The sequence below is a fragment of the Bombina bombina genome, chromosome 2 (genome assembly GCF_027579735.1).
Source record: "Bombina bombina isolate aBomBom1 chromosome 2, aBomBom1.pri, whole genome shotgun sequence".
NCBI classification, from domain to species: Eukaryota; Metazoa; Chordata; class Amphibia; order Anura; family Bombinatoridae; genus Bombina; species Bombina bombina.
Window position 1 is genome coordinate 41,951,307 of NC_069500.1, and position 25,194 is coordinate 41,976,500.

The 25,194-nt window shown below is 40.4% G+C and overlaps 2 protein-coding genes across 3 annotated transcripts in view; one reads left to right on the forward strand and one right to left on the reverse strand.

The window, feature by feature from the left end:
* Window positions 1–25,194, reverse strand: part of TPGS2 (tubulin polyglutamylase complex subunit 2) — a 167,224-nt gene that overhangs the window by 109,504 nt on the left and 32,526 nt on the right. Inside the window, exon 1 of one of the 2 annotated variants that reach the window (XM_053701049.1) lies at window positions 1,110–1,169. The exons of the other annotated variant lie outside the window; for it this stretch is intronic. The gene's annotated coding sequence lies outside the window, so the exon portion shown is untranslated. Of the gene's footprint in view, window positions 1–1,109; window positions 1,170–25,194 lie in introns of those variants that run through there. 2 annotated transcript variants of the gene reach the window in all.
* The window catches only part of KIAA1328 (KIAA1328 ortholog), a 791,949-nt gene continuing 768,250 nt past the window's right edge, over window positions 1,496–25,194 (forward strand). Inside the window, exons 1-4 of the mRNA XM_053701048.1 lie at window positions 1,496–1,553; window positions 4,246–4,281; window positions 6,907–7,043; window positions 14,409–14,506. Of these exons, the coding sequence (XP_053557023.1) occupies window positions 1,505–1,553; window positions 4,246–4,281; window positions 6,907–7,043; window positions 14,409–14,506 (320 nt within the window). The 5' untranslated portion in view covers window positions 1,496–1,504. The remainder of the gene's footprint in view (window positions 1,554–4,245; window positions 4,282–6,906; window positions 7,044–14,408; window positions 14,507–25,194) is intronic.

The window sequence follows — 25,194 nt, forward strand, 5'->3', positions numbered from 1 at the left end:
CGCAGCCCTACAGTAACCACACACCCAGCACTCGCAGCCCTACAGTAATCACACACCCAGCACTCGCAGCCCTACAGTAACCACACACCCAGCACTCGCAGCCCTACAGTACCCACACACCCAGCACTCGCAGCCCTACAGTACCCACACACCCAGCACTCGCAGCCCTACAGTACCCACACACCCAGCACTCACAGACCTACAGTAAAAACACACCCAGCACTCGCAGCCCTACAGTAACCACACACCCAGCACTCGCAGCCCTAAAGTACCACACACCCAGCACTCACAGCCCTAAAGTACCCCACACCCAACACTCACAGCCCTAGAGTACCCACACACCCAGCAGTCGCAGCCCTAGAGTACCCACACACCCAGCACTCACAGCCCTAAAGTACCACACACCCAGCACTCACAGCCCTAAAGTACCACACACCCAGCACTCACAGCCCTAAAGTACCACACACCCAGCACTCACAGCCCTAAAGTACCACACACCCAGCACTCACAACCCTAAAGTACCACACACCCAGCACTCACAGCCCTAAAGTACCACACACCCAGCACTCACAGCCCTAAAGTACCACACACCCAGCACTCACAGCCCTAAAGTACCACACACCCAGCACTCACAGCGCTAAAGTACCACACACCCAGCACTCACAGCCCTAAAGTACCACACACCCAGCACTCACAGCGCTAAAGTACCACACACCCAGCACTCACAGCGCTAAAGTACCACACACCCAGCACTCACAGCCCTAAAGTACCCACACGCCCAGCACTCACAACCCTAAAGTACCACACACCCAGCACTCACAACCTTAAAGTACCACACACCCAGCACTTACAGCCCTAAAGTACCACACACCCAGCACTCACAGCCCTACAGTACCCACACACCCAGCACTCACAGCCCTAAAGTACCACACACCCAGCACTTACAGTTTTCAGCCGCAGTGCTCACATTCTTTAGCCCTCTAGGCACAAAATACGAAAACCTAACCTTAATCGAAAATTACAATCCCCAGCATCAATAGGACCCTGTATTTACATCCCAGCACCATTACTAGCATGTCCCTTAGTAACCCCGTGGTTATTATACAGACCTATACCCTGACCCGCAACTGACAGCAGTTCCGTAACCAGGATATACAACCAGCTCGAACTGCAAGTAGGGAAATGTAGTGCAAAGCTAATATCTTCGCAAACCAATTAAATTGCAGGAAGTCCATTCTTCTGTCTGATGTATACTGGGATTTGTAGTTCAAAATAGTTTACAGTATTCATAATATTATATTTTATACTACAATTCCCAGAAAGCATTTCTAACCATTAGAAACGTCACTAACGTCTCTTCTTTCCACATCATGAGTGACAGTGAAATAAACCCTATAGAAAATGTGTTAGATATCGCTTGCAGCCAATGGAAGGGGTTAGTTTCTGTAAAGGGGCGTGGCTAAGCAGAGGTTCCCTTGACTGTTAGGGCGGCGGGTGTTTGAAGATGGCGGATGTTGCTGAGCTAGGAGTTGCTGGGTACTGGAGTTTGGATGGTATCCTGATCGGTGGGCACTAGGTGACGGGGGGAACTGATATAACACACTGATGTGTCCCAATACGTGTTACTGGCATACACACTGACATCAGACACTTGTAGATGTGCTGAGTTTCAGTGACACACTCACTGACATCAGACACTTGTAGCTGTGCTGGGTTTTAGTGAAACACTCTCTCACATCAGACACTTGTTGCTGTGCAGGGTTTGAGTGACACTCACTGAGATCAGGCACTTGTAGCTGTGCTGGATTTTAGTGACACACTCACTGACATCAGACACTTGTAGCTGTGCTGAGTTTTAGTGAAACACTCTCTCACATCAGACACTTGTTGCTGTGCAGGGTTTGAGTGACACTCACTGAGATCAGGCACTTGTAGCTGTGCTGGATTTTAGTGAAACACACACACTGACATCAGACACTTGTAGCTGTGCTGGGTTTGAGTGGCACACTCAATGACATCAGACACTTTTAGCTGTGCTGAGTTTCAGTGACACACTCACTGACATCAGACACTTGTAGCTGTGCTGCATTTGATTGAAACACACACACATTGACTGACAGACTCTTGTAGTTGTTCTGTGTTTGAGTGAAACACACACAATGAGATCAGACACTAGTAGCTGTGCTGGTTTGAGTGACACACACTCACTGACATCAGACACTTGTAACTGTGCTGGGTTTTGAGTGACACACTCATTGGCATCAGACACTTGTAGCTGTGCTGGGTTTGAGTGAAACACACACACAAAGATCAGACACTTGTAGCTGTGCTGGTTTGAGTGACACACTCACTGACGACAGACACTTGTAGCTGTGCTAGGTTTGAGTGACACACACTCACTGACATCAGACACTTGTAGCTGTGCTGGGTTTGAGTGACACACACTCACTGACATCAGACACTTGTAACTGTGCTGGGTTTTGAGTGACACACTCATTGGCATCAGACACTTGTAGCTGTGCTGGGTTTGAGTGAAACACACACACAGAGATCAGACACTTGTAGCTGTGCTGGTTTGAGTGACACACTCACTGACGACAGACACTTGTAGCTGTGCTGGGTTTGAGTGACACACACTCACTGACATCAGACACTTGTAGCTGTGCTGGGTTTGAGTGACACACACTCACTGACATCAGACACTTGTAGCTGTGCCGGGATTGAGTGACACACACTCACTGACATCAGACACTATTAGCTGTGCCGGGTTCGAGTGACACACAAATTTACTGACACCAGACACTTGTAGCTGTGCTGGGTTTGAGTGACACTCACTGACATCAGGCACTTGTAGCTGTGCTGAATTTGAGTGAAACACACGCAGAAATTGACTGACAGACTCTTGTAGTTGTGTCGTGATTGAGTGACACACACTCACTGACATCAGACACTTGTAGCTGTGCCGGGTTTGAGTGACACACTCACTGACATCAGACACTTGTAGCTGTGCCGGGATTGAGTGACACACACTCACTGACATCAGACACTTGTAGCTGTGCTGAATTTGAGTGAAACACACGCAGAAATTGACTGACATACTCTTGTAGTTGTGTTGTGTTTGAGTGACACTCATTGACATCAGACACTTGTAGCTGTGCTAGGTTTGAGTGACACTCACTGACATCAGACACTTGTATCTGTTCTGGGTTTGAGTGACACACACTCACTGGGTTTGAGTGACACTCACTCACATCAGACACTTGTAGTTGTGCTAGGTGTGAGGGACAGATACAGTCCTTAGGCACCGCTAGTTGTACTGGGTGTGAGTGACAGATACAGACATCAGGCACCGCTAGCTGTACTGGGTGTGAGTGACAGATACAGACATCAGGCACCGCTAGCTGTACTGGGTGTGAGTGATGGACACAGACATTAGGCACTGCTAGCTGTACTGGGTGTGAGTGACAGATACAGACATCAGGCACTGCTAGCTGTACTGGGTGTGAGTGACAGATACAGACATCATGCACTGCTAGCTGTACTGGGTGTGAGTGATGGACACAGACATTAGGCACCGCTAGCTGTACTGGGTGTGAGTGACAGATACAGATATCGGGCACCGCTAGCTGTACTGGGTGTGAGTGACAGATACAGACCTTAGGCACCGCTAGCTGTACTGGGTGTGAGTGACGGCTACAGACATCGGGCACCGCTAGCTGTACTGGGTGTGAGTGACGGCTACAGACATCAGACACTGCTAGCTGTACTGGGTGTGAGTGACAGACATCAGGCACCGCTAGATGTACTTGGCATCTAAATAATAAATATTCTCTGTACATATAAAAATGTCATTCATTATACTTAAAATTTGGCTTATCCTAACCATATTTAAAACTGTGACTGAGCCCTTGTAAGTAGTGATTATTCACAAAGCAGAAATAAATGTAAGACTATTAATGCTTTTATTCTTCTCACTGTCAGTTGTGTGTGTGTGTATATATATATATATATATATATATATATATATATATATATATATATATATATATATATATATGTGTGTGTGTGTGTGTATGCCTTTGTGTGTGTGTGTGTGTATATATATATATATATATATATATATATATATATATATATATATATATATATATATATATATATATATAAATAATACACAATCTTAATATAGACGATTACTTGAAATTTACTTTAAAGAAGCAGACTTTTTCTTAACCTTGTATGCAGCTTCTGATGAAGATCAGCAGGTAGTGTACGTCCCAGGTATGTACCAGTAAGCTGTTTTTTAACTTATATTTAAAGGGACATTGCATAACAATAAAATGCGATGTTTCTTTAATTTTAGACAAATGTATTTATTACACTATGAGTTCAACCTTATGAAAGGCCCTATTTACAAAAAGCAGATGACCGAGGAACCTACCTAGGGAACTTGTTCTCCCTTAATGGTAGCTGCCCCATTTAACATTGCTCAAGCAATTACTTGTGCAGCCTTGCCCCATGCTCAAATGCAACCAATATCACAAGGGCAAGGCTTGTCAATCATCATGGAGAAATGACTAAATGTAGCTACCAATAAGCAAGCATTATCCAGGGTTCTGAACCAAAAATGGTCTGGCTCCTAAGCTTTCATTCCTGCTTTTTCAAATAAAGATACCAAGAGAAAGAAGAACAATTGACAATAGGAGTAAATTAGAAAGTTGATTAAAATTGCTGCTCTATCCGAATCATAAAAGAAAAAAAATTAGGTTTAGTATCCTTTAAAAGGGCTATAATAGTTAATAAATGACATGCTCTAATTCTTTAATGCTCTAATTCGTAATTTTAAAACTATCAACCCTGCAGTATTTTCTGTTTAACCCCTGCAAAGGGGTTAAACACACAGTAAAAGTACTGCTGGAAACCTACAGAATATTGCTGGTCTTGAGCAGAAACCACTGCTGATCCAATAAGGAGTGCCCATTGCATGAGTTAGCAATGTAACTATCTCTGCAGGGTCTTAAAATGACATGCTCTTAATAATTAAAATCGTGTGTATAAAAAGTACAAAACTTAGTTTAAAAAAAGTCCTCCAGCCCGTGATCACATTTACCAAGCTTCTATTGCTTCAGGACAGCCATAGGGTTAGGACGTTCCATGCCGTCCTAACGACTCTAAAGCCCAGCGCAATTAGTACGTAATGCAACATCCTAACGGCAGGAACATGTGGGTACCAAAATAAAACCAAAGGTAACGGGTATCCTGTTTTTAAACTTTTTTTTAAATAAAGTTTTGTACTTTTTATTCACGCTGTTCTGTATCTGTTGTATCCGGAGTGCAGGGATCTTGTATTCGGGGATGCAGTAGCATGCCTGATCAGGTGTGTTTCTCTACCCACTCGCTCTTTGCTTCCACCGATAGCGTGTTAGCGCTGAAGATCGCCACAGGCAATTTTTTTTTGCTGGATCACGCTATTCCTTTAGTGTTTATCTAACAATTAGAGCATGTCTTCTTTTTAAAAAAAAAAATATTATGACCCCGAACTCTGCTACAAAGGTTAGTAAGCATGAGTCAGCCAGCACTGCACGGACCCCACAGCTGCATTGGTAAGCGTAGCTGTTTTCCTGTGGCGCTGCAGGTGAGAATACAGCTGAAAAGTCTTTCTGACATGCATACATATTCTCCAATCACAGTTTGTATCCTCAGCTCTACCAGGTGTTGTTGGAATGCAGTGTTAATTGTGGTTTTAACCCCTTTGAAGGAGGTAAGCACATTAAAGGGACAGTCTACACCAGAATTTTTATTGTTTTAAAAGATAGATCATCCCTTTATTACCCATTTCCCAGTTTTGCACAACCAACACTTTTAACCTCTGTGATTATCTTGTATCTAAGCATCTGCAAACTGCCCCTTTTTTCAGTTCTTTTGACAGACTTGCAGTCTAGCCAATCAGTGCCTTCTCCCAGATTACTTCACGTGCACGAGCACAGTGTTATCTATATGAAATACGTGAACTAACACCCTCTAGTGGTGAAAAACTGTTAAAATGCAATCTGAAAGAGGTGGGCTTCAAGGTCTAAGAAATTAGCATATGAACCTCCTAGGTTAAGCTTTCAACTAAGAATACCAAGAGAACAAATCAAAATTGGTGATAAAAGTAAATTGGAAAATTGTTTAAAATTACATGCTCTATCTGAATCATGAAAGTTTATTTTGGCCTAGACTGTCCCTTTAAAATAAGGGAATATGATTAAAAATGACATTCTGTGATAAAACAGAGCATTTTATTTTTCCACTAGAGTGTTATTTTTAAGCATTTTGGAATACATACATTTTTTTTTTTAATAATTACTGGTAGTTGAATTTGCCTTTCAAAACAAAATCTGCTAGGATTTTACTTTTTCTTTCTTCTTTTGTTTATAAAGAGAGATGAATATTGTATTCAGGCTTTAACCCTTTCATGACAATACTTGTTACGTTGGAACAAAGTTCTGATGTAAACAAATAAGTAAAACATTTAATTTCAATTATGGGATTAGGTCGGGGGAGTGCCTATGACGTTAGGCACGCCCTCCAGCCCGTAATCCCATATAGGAAGCTGTTATGGCATCAGTACAGCCAAACGGCTAGGACGTTACCTACCGTCCTAACTGCCCTAAAGCCCAGCGCGGTCAGGACTGCATGGAGCGTCCTATAAGTGGAAAGGAGTTTAAAGTAATACTAATTAGTTGTGAAGTATTTAATTCTTATGAATAATTAAAGATTCCTTCAGAGAAACACAGTTGTACCTTTAGTCTCCTTATTCTGCTATACATATTCAATTGTTTGTTTTTCCCTGGTTATGTTCGGTATGTAAGTAAAATGATGGAATAACACATGTATAATTGGCTTGTTTTTGTAAATCTATAGGGCTCTCTAAAAAAGGCAACATAAGACCAGCACCCAAGCCTCGGAGTATGAAAACAGGAGGTGCAAAATCTAAAATGCCTGTCCCAACTGCTGACAATTATTTATCTCAGCACTGGCACAATCAGCAGGAACGGCAGGTAAGACCATAAGACCCTGTGTTTTGCCCAAATGTCTGGTATTGATGTGTTACAAAAATAACTGCAAAGGGTTCTGGAAGTAGTAACTTGCAATGATTGCTTAAAGGGACATTAAATACAACATTTTATCAGAGGTGAGACCAATTTGTTGTTTTGTAAGTCTCCAGTCTTTGCATTCAAGTCTCAAATCAAGACAGTCCAGTTACAAGTCATTAACTTTAAAGGGACAGTCAACTCCAAAATTGTTATTGTTTAAAAATATCACATGGCTATTTATTTATCTATTGACTTGCATTTTAGCCAATTAGTGCATTATCTATCCTTTTAAACAATAACAATTTTGGCATTGAATGTCCCTTTAGATAAAATATTTTTTATTAAACCACAAACCTCCTCCATTTACAACTGATACATTACATGTGACATACAATGAGAAAGACAAAAGAAAAAGCACAAGATTCATAAAAAAAATACAAAGAGCTTACAGCAGCAGAGTAGCTATTACCTTACTCATAGTTGTATTCTAAGGATCTCATAGTACTCGCCTAGGGACCATTTGAATGTCCCTTTAAAGGGACAGTATACACCAATTTTCATATAACTGCATGTAATAGTCACTTCTGTAAAGAATAATATGCAGATACTGATATCAAAAACCCAGTATAAAACCGTTTAGAAATGTAAGAAATTCGCTAGGGAAAAGGTGGCAAAATGAAACACAGACACAACTGAAAATTTAAAAAAAAGTTTATATTGTTTACAAAATCAACACAACTGTTATAATATATATATATATACACACAAAAATGTTATGCAAAAACAGAAATCAGAATAAAAAAACCTAACACAAAAACACACATTTTCTAGCAATGAAAAAGAGGGATATATTACTTTTATCCCACTATAATACAAACCGCAATGACCAAGAGGTAATGTCACCCAGTGTTTGATGGAAAACAGAACATAAATGTTAAGTCAGAATAATACAACAAATGATAATGACCCAAAAAAGAACGTCAGTGATTTATAAATAATAAATCCTTCTAGGGAAAGAAACATCAATATTATTGTAGACAATCTGTGGGAATAAATAGTAAATAATTACAAGTTAATAGACAACAAATATACCGGTATAGTTACCATTCTGATGAAGCTGGAGATTTAGGGAGCTCACACTCTGGCCTCTCCCCAAAGGACTGCTGGCTTTACTGAATTTTGGTAGGATTTTTATACTAAATTTAGGTCTCACCCCCCTTGTGTGAGGGATGGGTAGGTCAAAACTTGAGACATCTGGACATTTTGAAGTGATTTACTAAACATTTAGCAGTTGTCTCCAATTGTTTTGACCTAACAAATGGCGAGATTATGAGTTGTGCGTTAAGGTAAAAAAGCAGCGTTAAGACATCCTAACGCTGCTTTTTTACGCCCGCTGCTATTAAGAGTCTTGCAGGTATAGGTGTACCGCACACTTCTTTGGCCTTATCGCAAAACGACTTACGCAAACTTTGTAAAGTCTTTTTTCTATGGGACTTCCATAGCGCCGGTGTATTACGAGTCTGTCCTGGGAGGCCAAAAAGTGAGCGGTACACCTATACCCAACTTTCTAATTTACTCCTATAATAGGAGTAAATTAGAAAGTTGCTTAAAATTGCATGCTCTATCTGAATCACAAAAGAAAAAAGTTGGGTTCAGTGTCCCTTTAAGGAATTCTGTAAACTTGCCATGATTTCATCAAGTTGATCAATTTCACTTAGATTTCTATGTGTCCAGTCAAACTGATCAATTCTTAACATTATCTCTACAGGATCATCACCAAAATCTATGCACCCAAGCTTCTTGCTGAGTGCATGGATCTCAGTGCTAGATAATGGCCTGGACACTCTGGTTTCTGATATTGTTAAACCCTGTTGTTCTTTTGTATGCTCAGTAGAAACAGGGGCCATTCTTAAAGGTGTATCATACTCCTATTTTTTAAAAACATCCCGCTATATACCATTATCACAATTCTCAGCACAGTTAGGAACATTTAAAGGCAGCTACTATTGCATTTCTCTTTCCTACCTGTTCCTTTAAATCATTAATTTGGGACAGTGAATCCCAATAATCGGCTTTTTATGATTGGAAGATGACAAGGTTCTTAAGGCACCTTGTGCATCCTTCAACCACTCAGTAAGCTGTTCATTCTTTGTATGCAACTGTTTATTTTCAAGAATTGTCTGCTGGTTGCCTACACTCGGGTGATTAGCCGCGCTTTACAAGTACTCCATCCATCCATCCATACATCCATCCATCCATCCATACATCCATCCATACATACATACATACATACATACATACATACATACATACATACATACATACATAAAGTACATTTATACTAATTTATATCAGGAAGGCTTTTAAAATATGTTTATCACTTTCCAGTTTCATGTGAAATTAGCTATTGACTGTTTTCACTAAGGGCACCCATCTAAAATAATATAGAATTAACACATTTGCTACACACTTTGCATGTGAGAGAAAATGTGTGTCAGTGAGGGTTATATCTAAGCCCTAGATCAATTATTTGGTACCTCAAAGAAATAGATTAAGAAAAACATGAAAGAGCAAACACAGATGCAGAAAAATTAACAGCTACCGTACTTCACCACACTGTACAAGTGAGAGAGGAAAAATGACCCATGATGTCATTTTTTGAGAAATAAAACAACACAAATATATATATATATATATATATATATATATATATATATATATATATATATATATATGAGAAGCACAGCACTCTCACTCAGTCCAACAACTGCCAGGGTGCTAGTACAGTATAGATACAGCTGAACAAAAAACTTGCACACTCTGGTCTTTTTATGAAAAATCTTTTACTGTGTAAAGTAGTGACGTTTTGGGGACCAAATATCCCCTTCCTCAGACGGTTTGAGGAAGGGGATATTTGTGTATGTGTGTATATATATATATATCTCTATCTATATTCTCCAAAAAGAGATAAGCACAGTCTTATATTACCACAACTGCCAGGGTGCACTTCACATAAAATGTGTATGTTCCTCGTTTGCAAGAAGGCACTCACTGGTCTTTAGTGAAAAAACAACTTTTAATTCATATTTTAAAAGGCAAGTACATCCATAACGTTTCGATGTCGTTGTGACATCTTTGTCAAATGTTCTGCTACCATCACCAGTATAGGACAATCATGTTCCCAAAGTAGAAAATCGCTAACATTATACATCAATTACCAACCTTATATACATTTACATATTCACATTTTCCCGCTCCGCAGTTCCTCAATCTCCCCCCTGACGTCATCTCGCTCAAACGTGGGCGTGAGTGTGAAGCGTCATTCGGTTCCGATTGGCTGTGTGTCTCCATGGCAACCGCGTGTACACAAACTACGGTGTATCACTCTTATCCGTCCTTACTGATGTCATCACGCAACAGCGTAATTTCCGCCTCTCCGTATAGGCTGATCAGCAGGTGGTTGTCTTGCCATATTTTAGGACTAACACAGTATGTTGGTGTTTTTGGTGTTTTTGTTTTTCCTTGCTGTGGGTTTCCAAGACAACCACCTGCTGATCAGCCTATACGGAGAGGCGGAAATTACGCTGTTGCGTGATGACATCAGTAAGGACGGATAAGAGTGATACACCGTAGTTTGTGTACACGCGGTTGCCATGGAGACACACAGCCAATCGGAACCGAATGACGCTTCTCACTCACGCCCACGTTTGAGCGAGATGACGTCAGGGGGAGATTGAGGAACTGCGGAGCGGGAAAATGTGAATATGTAAATGTATATAAGGTTGGTAATTGATGTATAATGTTAGCGATTTTCTACTTTGGGAACATGATTGTCCTATACTGGTGATGGTAGCAGAACATTTGACAAAGATGTCACAACGACATCGAAACGTTATGGATGTACTTGCCTTTTAAAATATGAATTAAAAGTTGTTTTTTCACTAAAGACCAGTGAGTGCCTTCTTGCAAAAGAGGAATATATATATATATTTTTACTGTGTGTGTGTATATACATAATATGCACACGCGCACACACACACTATATACATACATACACATATATATATATATATATATATATATATATAGCAGTGAACAAGTGCGCATGGGCACGAAACGCGTCTGCGTGGAGATCAGCTCTAACACCTGATTGCTGTCACTGCTGGCTCTTATTTGTGGGTGCATGTTTGGCATCCGTTTTACTGAATAAAATTTTTGAATTTTTATTTTAACCTTGTCTGGAGTTTCCTGCTCATCATCATCCCTTCAGAGGGTGGTCTGTTTATTCAGCGAGTTGTGCGCTGTTCTTCTACGTCTTTCCAAGTCAAGTCCCAATTCATTGTTGTATAAGTCGAGTCGCAAGTCTTTTGATTAGGTCGAGTCACAATTCATCAAATTTGGGACTCGAGTCCACAACCCTACATTTCATTCCTCACTGATTTTACAATTTATGCACCTTTTAATTTAAGCTGTTTTAGTGACTTCAATCTGAGCTCAGATCAGTTTGTGATTAAACTCATCATCCTACATCTATGATGTCTGTAAAGACAGAAAATGTTTAACAGAATCTTGTGGGGATGTACAATTCGTCATTCGGTTACTAAACAAATCCCCAGCTGTGCATCGGTCGGTGCTGGATATATTTGTACAAAGGTAAAACACAAAAAGATCAGCAGTTGCACAGTTATTTGTGTGTTGCAAGTTTGGTAGGCTCAGGAGCTGCTGATTGGTGGCTGAACAAATATGCCTCATGCTATTGGCTCACCCATGTGCATTGCTGTTTCGTCAACAAAGGATACCAAAAGAATGAATGAGAAATTGCTCCATTTTCAGAGCTAAATTATATAAAAGGGGAACATAATGAAAATACATTGCAAAGCTGTTTAATTACACATAACTAAACATTTTGAAGATACATTCCAAGGTTTTTTCCCCCCCTTTTTAAGTCTGAATTTTGCATATCTACTTTTCAGAGGAATTGGAAAGTCTACAATATACATTTCTAAATGACAAGTTTTTTTCCTACATATGATTATACATTTTATATTACAATCTTATGGTGTTTAATGTTCTTTTCACTCTGTTAGCAGCTGGTTTTAGGCATATAAGATGTAACATGGTGACTTGTTACAGATTAGATTAAAAGATACATTAAATATAAATAGTAAAATCAGTTCCTGTAAATAAATGCATGAAGCAGTGCATCATGGTCTAAAAAGCATTTATACAGTTTAACCCATCTCTTAGTTGCTTTTTCCTAATCTTTTTTTCCACTTTGGTGCAGCCAATCATGAGTCCTAATAATGCCCATTTCACTCGCAGAAAGGAGAACCTGTTACAGTAATCTCCATGTTCACTGGCCTCGCTAGTCTCTTCGGCCCTAGAGTACATTGTTCTGTGCAGAATGGATAGGGACGAAGGCTCGATTTATTAAGCCGTTCACCCAGCTCCGACTGCAGGTTCTCACAGGAGAACCTGCAGTCAGTATTTACCAAGCACCGGACATTAGACCGCTGCTTCCCTGATCTCTTCTCCATCTCCCCAGTCTCGTCCGACCGGGGAGCTTGACAGCTCCTGCCTGTGCGTGATTTGCTATTCGTAGGCAGGGGCGGGGTTGCACAAGAGCGCAAAATAGCGCTCTTCTGCAATGCTGAATCCTGGCAGAGGATTGCTGCCTGCAGTGGTGGGATTCCAAAATTTTAGCAAGAGGTGTTCTAACTTTTTTAGATTATAGAACTTACACACTTTCTAAACTTTAAGAATAGATTCTTAAGAACTGGTGAGAATAGGCTGAATCCCACTACTCCTATCTCTAATACATAATGGTTAATGATTTATTTAATCAGTTGGTCTTAGCAACTATGATGACCCCTCCACTTTTGAATGTGTGACTCCCTATAATTGGCTCCAAGAGACCCCTTGCAGTTAAAAAAAGGTGTTTATGGAATTACATGCACATTGCATATTTTAAATACTTTTAACATTTTATGTTTTAAGCTACGTGTATTTACTATGTTTGTTTTAACCCCTTGACTGCCGGTGTGCAGGCTATATTGGCTGTTAAGGGGTTAATATAAAAAATAATTTGGCATTGTGTGGAGCCGGGTGCACTGATTTGTTATATACAAGAGCAATAGCTGGTGTTAATTATCTTTAAGAATTTTCTGAGATAGGGTTTCACAATATAGAGAAGCCAGACATTCACTCTTAATCCAGAAACTGGGAGCCAAAACTAGAATTTTAGTATCAACCTGGTTTACACGGCGGGGGAAACCTTTAAAATGTCTGATCTAAAGTTTTAGCATTTTTTTTTTTTTTATTAGATTTGTATTATTTAGCCGTTGTCTGCATTATCTCATTCTCTGTCCCGGTTTTAAAGAGACATTTAACTGCTGTGATAATATGCTTGTAATTAAGGTGTGGATAACTATTGCTGTTTTTATAGTCAAAGGGCCATTATACTGTAAAAATTACGTTGTAATTCATTAGAGCATATACATTTAGCACTACAAATCTAGAAATGCTTTGAATTCTAACCTCTGCAAATGACTTAAAGGGATAGTAAACTACAATTTTTTTTTCTTTAGTGATTCATATAGAGCAGCAATTTTAAACAACTTTCTAATTTATTCCTATTATCAAATTTTCTTTGTTCTCTTGCTATTTTTATTTGAAAAAGCAGTGATCTACGATGAGGAACCGGCCCATTATTGGTTCAGCACCCTGGATAGAATTGCTGATTGGTGGCTACATTTAGCCACCAATTAGCAAGCTCTACCCAGGTGCTGAAGCAAAAATGGGCCGGCTTCTATACTTATATTCTTGATTTTCAGATGAAGATAGCAAGAGAACAAAAAAAATTAAAATAGGAATAAATTAGAAAGTTGCTTAAAATTGCTGCTCTATATGAATCACTAAAGTAAAAATTTAGGTTTACTATCCCTTTAAGCACATAGTAAAAATACTGCTCAGGACAAGCTGTGCTGGTGTTCCAGTCATCATCAGTAGTCGCACAGCTGCACTGTGTGATTGCAGCTGCTGGTTGAGTTAATATCTGTGTCCACTCAGGACCAGCAGTACTCTGTGGCTCCAGAGCAGAATTTTAACCGCTGAAAATGGATTAAACACATTGCAAGGTTACTACTAGAGTTAAAATTACATGCACTAAATGTAATTTTTCCACTGCAATGGCCTTTTAGCAAATTTGCGGCAGGCAAAAGAAATATAATCACTGGGATTATCAGAATCCCTTTGATAACTAAGTTTTTAATTGATAGAAATGATCACTATTTATAAAGATTTGTGTATAAATGATGCATATCTTTCCAGGTGGCCTCTGAAGAAGCAGAAATAAAGAGTGCGTCTCTGAAGGATTTGTGTCCAGAGGATAAGCGGCGCATTGCGAATCTTATTAAAGAGCTGGCAAGGTAAGGCATTCTGGCAGATACATTAAACATGCTCCCCAATAACCTGGTCTCTTGCACTGAGCTATGAGATTTCACATCACTCTACACTACAGTCTATGGGAAGATGTAACATAAAACCACGGTACAAGATATTACACCTGCTCCATACCTAAACTTAGAGCCTTTAGTCCCCAATGTTAAAAGCCTTGTGATAAGTGTCATTTTAAAAGGGGATCCACCTTGCGATCGAGATTGGTTGTGAAATTTTATAAATGGTTAAAAGCAGAGTTTGGAAAGGCATTTTACGATGCTTGTGTGACATGGCCGGAATTTTAAAATCGGCATCGCTACCTACATTTAAGGTGTAATGTAATGATATATTTAACACAGTATTGAATAACAATACAATTTATATGTGTCAGCCAAAACTTAAAGGGCCATGATACCCAAATGTTGAAACACATGAAAGTGATGCTGTAAAAAGCTGACTAGAAAATATCACCTGAACATCTCTATGTAAAAAAGGGAAGATGTTTTACTTTAAAAAATATTCATACTCCATTGTAAAGGACTTTAAGCAACAAATTAGTATGTCTGTCCCAGGACAGTTTACTTACTCTGGTGAGCTGAGGAGATTGTGAGGTAAAATATCTCCCTTTTTTACATACAAAGAGAGAAGCGCTCTACCAGAAACAAACAACAGCTCATCAGCTAGTTCTATGGCGATTTACCACCCAGGAGCAGCCTCTTATACTTCAGTAAAGTTTTCCTCTGTTAAAAGCACACTGGTCTATATCAGTCTTATCCTGCCAAGTAAGGTCAGTCCAGCCCTGAAATATCAGGCAATTCTTTTCTGAACAAGGAACATGACAACCCCAGACGATCGTTTCGGCCTCCTATGGACATTGTCAGTGAGGTGCAGCCACATTCCTCTAAGCACACTGGCAAGGAGTCCATGTCTGGTTTCCTCCATCACCCATAGGGAGACCTACCTAGGGTCATATTAATTTGCATACAATGAGAGTAGCGCTCTTCCAGGAACGATCAACGGCTCATCAGCTTGTTCTATGGCGATTTACCACACAGGAGCAGCCTCTTTTAGACCAGTGTGCTTTTCACAGAGGAAAACTTTCCTGAAGTATTTCAATCTGATTCCACCAAATAAGGTCAGTCCAGCACTGAAATATCAGGCAATTCTTCTCTGAACAAGGAACATGACAACCCCAGACGATCGTTTCGGCTTCCTATGGGCCTCATCAGTGAGGTGCAGCCACATTCCTCTAAGCACACTGGGAAGTGTATCTTCCCTTTTTACATAGAGATGCTCAGGTGATATTTTCTTTCCTAAGATATGGTCCACGGCTTGAGTGATTACTATTGGGAATATCACTTTTTGCCAGCAGGAGGAGGCAAAGAGCACCACTGTTAAATTGCTAAGTATCAATCCCTTACCCACAACCCCCAGTCATTCTCTTTGCCTTTGGTGCGTGGAGGAGGTAAAGTTTAGATGTCTGAAGACAATTTTTGATTTCATCTACAAGCAAGTTTTGGGGTATAGCCGTATTCCATGTCATTCCTTGCAGTCAGGTAGTGGTGGCTTGAAAACAGTTAGGAACTTGTGAAGAGGTACTTAGTTTAGAAAGCCAGAGTTGGATACTCTGTTCTTTGTTTTTCAAAGGTCTCTGTGAAGAACTGTGTCTTCTCATACCTTGTAACTGTCTACATGCCGGAGCAGGTAAGTGCTTTTTCTTCCAGATGGGGAGATCATGCACGTAACAAATTAAGACACTGCTTTTTTTATTGGGACATAGATAATCCTGTTGTATGGGTTACACTGGGAGATGAAGCAGGCACTGTAACATGTGTGAGACTAACATGTAAACTCTTTTAAAAAGAAAGGGTAACATGTTTTTATTAGGCTTTATTTTCTGACACATATTTACTTGATAAAACAATACAAGTTTAAACTGAAAGGTTGAATTTTCTATTTCAGCAGTTTATTCATTACCCCTTTGCTTTAAATAAAACAATGCATCATTTTAAACTGTCAAGTTTAAAAAGACTGATATTTCTGTTACTCGGTGTACCAGGTAGCTATTTTTAGTGCCTCTCTGTCACAGCAGTAATTTGAGCTTGGCAGTTGCGGTCACATGACCGGCTTTACTTCATAACGTTTCTGAGGAAAAAGTTGTTTTTCTCCATTTCTGGGTGATCCGGTCTTAATTGATAGTGGTAAGGCACCTCAGTAATTGAGGTGTGGGGTTGCCTGAGGGGTATTTTAGAAGTTTATTTTATGTTAATTAATAGTGTTTTCTTAACTTTTCTCACATAATTTTAGCTGGGGATTGATCCTAATTTGGGATAAAATGTAAAGTGTGTTTTTTTTCCTTGGCTTATTTTCATTGAATATTAAAATCTTTGAAAGTTATCTGTACAAGTTTATTTACGGTTTCACAACATGTCTGATATGGAGCAAGAGCCTGCTCTCATGAATTCATGCTCATTATGTTTAGATGCACAAATTGCAGCTCCTATGCAATTTTGTTCATGTGTCAAGAAAACCTAATGTCTCTCAGGATGGTGCTGTTAAAATAATACCTCAGCTTTCTCCTATGTCCCAAGCCTCAAGGGCATCACGTACAGTGCCCTGCGGTGCCTCTATAACTCCTAGTGGAGTTAATTTAAAAGTAGAAATTGCTGCCCAGTTATCTTCTGCGGTATCTGTGGCATTAGCTTCCATTCCCAGATTACAGGGAAAATGCAAGAGGAAATCCTAGAAATTCAGAAAGTAAGGTGCCTCTCCTCAGTTCTGCTTCCCAAGTTGCCCTTTCTCATAAGTCTGATGAGGAAGATACATAGCAACTTTCTGAGGGCGAAATCTCAGATTCGGACAGTATAATTCCTTCTTCTGAGACTGAGGTGGTATCCTTCAATTTTAAGCTTGAACACCTTTGTGTATTGTTAAAGGAGGTTTAAGCTACTTTAGATGACACTGATACCCCTGTCGTTGTCACTCCTAAGAAATCTAGTAATCTTAATAGTTTCTTTGATGAACCTTCCACTTCGGAGGTTTTTCCTTTGCCAGACCGTGCTAGGGAGATTATCTCACAGGAATGGGAGAAACCAGGGGTTTCTTTTTCCCCATCTCCCATTTTTAAGAAAATGTTTCCTGTCGAGGACTCCATTAAAGACCCTTGTTATGCTGTACCTAAAGTTGAAGGGGCTATTTCCACTCTGGCTAAGAGAACCATTATTCCTATTGAGGATAGCTGCTCTTTTAAGAATCCAATGGACAAGAAGCTGTAGGCTTATTTGAAAAAGATTTATGTTCATCAAGGTCTCCAATTGCAACCTGCGTTGTGTATTGCCACCGTGACTAGTGCGGCATCTTATTGGTTCAATGCCTTGTCTAATTGTAAGTAGAGACTTCCTTGGATGAAATTCAAGATAGGATTAAAGCTCTTAAGTTGGCCAATTCCTTTATTGCAGATGACATTTTACAGGTTGTTAGACTAGGAGCTAAAACTTCTAGTTTTGCTGTCCTAGCCCACAGGGCCTTATGGTTGAAATCCTGGTCTGCGGATGTTTCCTCTAAAGTCAAGCTTCTAGCAATTCCTTACAAGGGCAAAACCTTGTTTGGACCCATTTTGCAGAAATTATCTCTGATATTACGGGTGGAAAAGGGTCTTTTCTACCTCAAGATAAGAAGAATAGGCCTTAAGCACGCCAGAGTAATTTTCATTCCTTTCGTAACTTCAGAGGAAAGCCTTCTTCTTCTAAGCAGGAACAATCCAAGTCTTCTTGGAAACCTAATCAGTATTGGAACAAGGAGAAACAATCAAAGAAACCCGCTGCTGATTCCAAATCAGCATGAAGGGTTTGCCCACGATCCAGGATCGGATCAGGTGGGGGGCAGACTTTCTCAGTTCTCTCAAGCCTGGATAAGAGATGTCCCAGATCACTGGACTGTGGACTTATTATCCCAGGGTTACAAATTGGAATTCAAGACTTTTCCTCCCAGAGGCAGATTCCTTCTCTCAAGATTATCTGCAGACCAGATAAAGAGGCTTTCTTGAAATGTATACAATATCTTTCCTCCCTGGGAGTGATAGTTCCAGTGCAGGGACAGGGTCTCGGGTTCTACTCCAACCTATTTGTGGTTCCCAAAAAAGAGGGAACTTTCCGTCCCATTCTAGACTTGAAGTGTCTAAACAAGTTTCTTAAAGTTCCATCCTTCTAGATGGAGACTATACGCTCTATTCTTCCTTTAGTACAAGAGGGTCAGTTCTTGAAAACCATAGACCTAAAGGATGCATATCTTCATGTTCCTATTCACAGGGACCATCACAGATTCCTGAGATTTGCCTTTCTGGACAAACATTTCCAGATCGTGGCCCTTCCATTTGGTCTAGCCACGGCTCCCAGAATTTTTTCAAAGGTTCTGAGGGCTCTTTTCGCAGTGATCCGTTCTTGTGGAATTGCTGTGGCACCCTACCTGGACGACATATTGGTTCAGGCACCATCTTTTCAACAAGCAAAATCTCACACAGAGATATTGTTGTCTTTTCTTCGTTCCCACGGATGGAATGTGAATCTGGAAAAAAGCTCCCTTTCCCCTGCTACAAGAGTAGTGTTCTAAGGGACCATAATAGATTCTCTATTGATGAAGATTTTTCTGACAGAAGTCAGGAAAAACAAAATCATTTCCTCTTGCCTCTCTCTTCAGGCTACTGTTCATCCTTCAGTTACTCAATGTAGGTAATCAATCTGATGTTGGTTTCCATGGACATCATTCCTTTTGCTTAATTCGATTTGAGAGCTCTCCAGTTGTGCATGCTCAGACAATGGAATGGCGACCATGCCGATTTATCTCCGAGAATAGAGTTAAATCAGTTGTCAAGGGATTCTCTCCCGTGGTGGATTTCTCAGGAACATCTCTCTCATGGCATATGCTTTCGTAGACCTTCCTAGGTGATTGTGACCATGGACGCCAGCCTGCTGAGCTGGGGAGCAGTCTGGAACTCTTTAAAAGCTCAGTGGCTTTGGACTCGGGAGGAGTCTGCTCTTCCCATCAACATCTTGGAGTTGAGTGCGACTTACAATGCTCTATTGGCTTGGCCTCAGTTGTCCTCAGCCCAGTTTATTAGGTTCCAGTCAGACAACATAACCTCTGTGGCTTACATCAATCACCAGGGAGGAACTTGGAGTTCCTTAGCCATGAAGGACTTTACTCAGATTCTTCAGTGGCAGAGACCCACAATTGCTGTCTATCTGTCATCCACATTCCAGGAGTAGACAACTGGGGAGCGGATTTTCTGAGCAGACAGACTTTTCATCCGGGGAGTGGGAACTTCATCCGGAGGTGTTTTCCAGCTTAGTCCTCAAATGGGGGGTGCCGGAGATAGATCTGATGGTGTCCCGTCGGAATGCCAAGCTTCCAAGGTACGGTTCAAGGTCAAAAGATCCACAGGCCGTTCTGATAGATGTTCTGGTGGTTCCTTGGGTTTTCAGGTCGGCATACCCGTTTCCTCCGATTGCTCTCCTTCCACGAGTCATTGCTCGTATCAAACAGGAGAGGGCATTGGTGATTCTAATAGCCCCTGCGTGGCCTCGCAGGATCTTGTTTGCAGACCTAGTGGAGATGTCATCTCTCCCACCTTGGAGACTACCTCTGAGGAAGGACCGCCTGATCAAGGTCCCTTCCTTCATCCGAATCTCGTTTCCCTGAAGCTGACTGCTTGGAGATTGAACGCTTAATTCTGTCTAAGCGTGGTTTTTGAGACCATGATTCAGGCTCGCAAGCCTGTTACTGCAATAAGATATGGCATACATATTTTTATTGGTGTGAATCCAAAGGCTACTCTTGGAGTAGAATTAGAATTTTATCTTTGCTTCAGGAAGGCCTGGAGAAGGGATTGTCAGTCAGTTCCCTGAAGGGTCAGATTTCTGCTTTATCAGTTTTACTACATAAACATTTGGCAGATGTGCAATCTTTTTGTCAGGCCTTGGTCAAAATCAGGCCTGTCTTTAAGTCTGTTGCTCCTCCTCAGAGCATTAACCTTGTTCTTAAAATTTTACAGCTGGCTGCGTTTAAGCCGCTTTATTCCATGGACATTAAGTTATCTTGGAAGGTTTTGTTTCTTGTTGCTATCTCTTCTGCTAGGTTTCCTTCCTAAGATTGTTTCTAATAGAAATATCAACCAGGAACCTTTTGTTCCCTCTCTGTGTCCTAATCCTCCTTCTTCCAAAGAACATTTGTTACGCAATTTGGATGCTGTACATGCTCTTAAATTCTACTTATAAGCGACTAAGGATTTTCCAGTCCTCTGCCCTCTTTGTCTGTTTTTCTGGGAAACGTCAAGGTCAAAAAGCTACTGCTACTACTCTTTCGTTTTTGTTTTGAAGTATAATTCGTTTGGCTTATGAGACTGCTGGACAGCAGCCTCCTGAGAGAATTGCAGCTTATTCCACAAGAGCTGTTTCCTCTTCTTGGGCTTTCAAAAAGTGAAGCTTCTGTGGAACAAATTTGCAAGACTGCAACTTGGTCTTCTCTACATACTTTTTCTGTTTAGGACTGCCTGTCTTGTCCTTCCCTATTTATCCGTGTCCTCTAGCTTGGGTATTGGTTCCCAGCAGTAATTACTCAGACCGTGGACTCATCATATCTTAGGAAAGAAAAACTAAATGTATGCTTACCTGATAAATTCATTTCTTTCCGGATATGGTGAGTCCACGGCCCCACCCTTTATTTTAAGACGGTTGTTCTTTTGACTATAACCTCAGGCATCTCTTCACCTTGTGTTATTCCTTTTTCTCCATTTCCCTTTGGTCGAATGACTTGGGTTTGTGGGTAAGGGAGTGAAACTTAGCAATTTAACTGTGGTGATCTTTGCCTCCTCCTGCTGGCCAGGAGTGATATTCCCAACAGTAATTACTCAAGCCGTGGACCCACCATATCCGGAAAGAAATGCATATATCAGGTAAGCATACATTTTGTTTTTCCCGTCAGCTTTTTACAGTTATACTGCATCACTTTTAGTGATTTAGCATATGAGTATTATGTCCCTTTACAACCAAACAAACCCTTAACGACCAGTGATGTACAGGGTACATTGCGGTCATTAAGGGGTTAACTAAAAGACTAACATTTAAGGTTTTACATTAATTGTTACTGCTTGCCCCTCCCTGCTCACACTTGGGTCCTTGTGCAGATCTATTCCACTCCATATAATCTTCTATTTATTGAGCTTCTTGAACCTTAGTAAGAGGCTAATTCTATGTACATAGAATTGCATAGGAACAATGGAATAAACAATGGAATAAAAGGGACAGTAAAGCCAAAATGTTATTTTCATGATTTAGATAGAACATGCAACTTTAAACAACTTTCCAATTTAAACAACCTTTCCTTTGTTAAAAAGCATACCTAGGTAGGTTCAGGAGCATGTACGGCTGTGAGCTGACTGGTGGCTGGACATAAATGCCTTTTTGCCATTGGCTCACCTGATGTGTTTAGCTAGCTCCCAGTAGTGCTTTTCTGCTCTTTAAACAAAGGATACCAAGTGACTGAAGCAAATATGATATAATTACATCTAAATGTTATTTAAAATTGTTTGCTCTATCTGAATCATAAAAGAAAAATGTTGTGTTCAGTGTCCCTTTAAGGTCGATTTCTCAACTTTGTATGTTTATCTCTCTCACACACTCACTCTCACACACTCACTCACTCTCACACACACACTCACTCACTCACTCTCTCACACACACACTCACTCACTCTCTCACACACACACTCACTCACTCTCTCACACACACACACTCACTCACTCTCTCACACACACACTCACTCACTCTCTCACACACACTCACTCACTCACTCTCTCACACACACACTCACTCACTCTCTCACACACACACTCACTCTCTCACACACACACTCACTCACTCTCTCACACACACTCACTCTCTCACACACACTCACTCACACACACTCACTCTCTCACACACACACTCACTCTCTCACACACTCACTCACTCTCTCACACACACACTCACTCTCTCACACACACTCACTCACTCACTCTCTCACACACACTCACTCACTCACTCTCTCACACACACACTCACTCACTCTCTCACACACACACACACTCACTCACTCTCTCACACACACACTCACTCACTCACTCTCTCACACACACACACACTCACTCACTCTCTCACACACTCACTCACTCACTCTCTCACACACTCACTCACTCACTCTCTCACACACACTCACTCACTCACTCTCTCACACACTCACTCACTCACTCACTCTCTCACACACACTCACTCTCTCACACACTCACTCACTCACTCTCACACACTCACTCACTCACTCACACACACACACACGAACATATACACATTTTATTTAAAAAAAATATTAAACCAAAAAAAATCTGATTTAAAGGGACTGTCAAGTCAAAATTAAACTTTCATGATTCAGATAGGACATGCAATTTTAAACAACTTTCCAATATACTTTTATCATCAAATTAGCTTTGTTCTCTTGGAATTCTTTGTTGAAAGCTAAACATAGGTAGGTTCATATGCTAATTTCTAAGCCCTTAAAGGCTTATTATGTCAGTGCAAATTTGTCAGTTTTTCACAGTTAGACAGCACTAGTTCATGTGTGTCATATAGGTAACATTGTGCTCGCTCCTGTGGTATTATTTATGTCTGTTCTGATTAGCTAAAATGCATGTCTGTCAAAACAACTGAGGTAAGGGGGCAGTCTGCAGAGGTCCAGATAAAAGGTAATCACACCCTGGTTTGCAACAGTGCTTATAGCAGTAAAATGCATAACAACAAAGACTGCTGCCATAGCATACTAGACCTGCATTCTCCTAAGTTCCTATCAGCCTATCCATAATTACTTTTCAACAAAAGATACTAAAAGAAAAAAGCGACTTTGAAAAGAGAAGTAAAGTGGAAAGTTGTTTAAAATTGCCTGCTCTATCTGAATCATGTCCCTTTTAAAGGGACAGTTCACCCAAAAACTTTCTCCCCTTTAAATTATTCCCAATGATCCTTTTTATCTGCTAGAGTGTATTAAATTGGTTGCAAGTAGCTCCTTTACTTATATTTCAGCATTTGAAATAGCTGATTTAGCTTGTGGTTTCCCAACCTATACTGAAAGTTTTGATACTGGCGTATATGCTATTGACAAGCCTAAGTAAACACAGCCAGCAGAAGAGATTACACCCTCAGTGGGATGCAGGATAGTTAAGTAATAAAATGATCATTTTCCATTGTTCTCTCTATGTATTGAGCTTTGGTGTTCCAGACAAATATAAGATAAAGAAGCAAGTCTGTGTACATGAAAGTGATAACATAATGAGATCTGATATTACCTGAAGCTCAACCCATTGTAATAGGCTGTGGTTTCAAAGCACAAAACCAGCTACTTCAGGTAAATAAATAAACCCGAAAATGCAATTTCTCAAATATTTTATACTCTGCAGTTGGTATAACAAGTCATTTAAAATACATTTATGGAAAAACAATTTTACAGTGTACTGTCCCTTTAACTTTTAGCGTGTTCTTTTTTTTTTTTTTAATGTTCCATAGAAGATGGTAGCTGCAGTTATTTCCTTTTTCCAAAGTGCATTTTTTCAGCTTTGCACAATATAAAACATGTTTTTTGGAACATCTTTTTAAAAATTATGGAGTGGCGTATGGACAATCTGTTCATGTCCCCAAGCTTCCAAGAAAATGCAGTGCCAACACTGGACAGAGCCGCCCGCAGAAGTTTTCTCATTTTCAAACACAGGGCTTTAAAAAGTGCAGAAGGTCTCTGACCAGGAACAGTATGAATGTTTTGTATAGAAAAGCAGTCACGCTTTTCTATACAAATCACGCAAACTGTTTCCAGTCTGAGAGACCTTCTGCACTTTTTACAGCCCTGTGTTTTATAATGACAGCCTGGGCTCTGGGGATAGAAGAACTGGATACTGGCTGTGCTCAGTGTGCTGTGTCGGTCCCATCAAGCTTGTGCCCTTAGTGTATTCCCCTGGGGCAGCCTTCATACCCTCGTAGTACACACTGCATGCGGCAACATTGTTTTCCCAGCCGGAGATTTTTTTCTCTATTACTGTGATCTGGCTCTACAGTGTGGGAGTAGCACTGCAAAATTCTTGTTGTAGTGCTAATCCCACACTGTCTGGATCAGTAATAGAGAATGAAATCTCCGGCTAGGAAAATGTGATGGCATGCAGTGTGATGTTACACTCACATTATAAGTTACCTTACCTCTGATCAGTCAGTTCTACTGAATTGCCCAATGACCAGTCCAGGCCTGGTGGGTATCTCTAACAGGCAGGCAGCGGCTCCCTCTATTAAGTCCTCGACTCCTCACACTAATCAGAAAAGCCGGTCACGTGACCGCTCAGTGGTAAGCCGTCTGGGCAATTTTTTTTTTTTTAAAAACACATGGCCAGGTATTGACTGCAGAGGACAATTGCCGCCCCCCAAAATTGGCCGCATGGCACCGGCCTTGTTGGCCTATTCATTAATACGCCCCTGTTTTATAGTCTATAGAAGTTTGTACTGAACGTGTTTTACTTCTGATAATGCGGCTACATTGTAACAAACGTGTTGCTAATATAGAACTTTTTTATTACAGTGCGGTCACAATATTAGAAGTAAAATATGTTCATTACAGT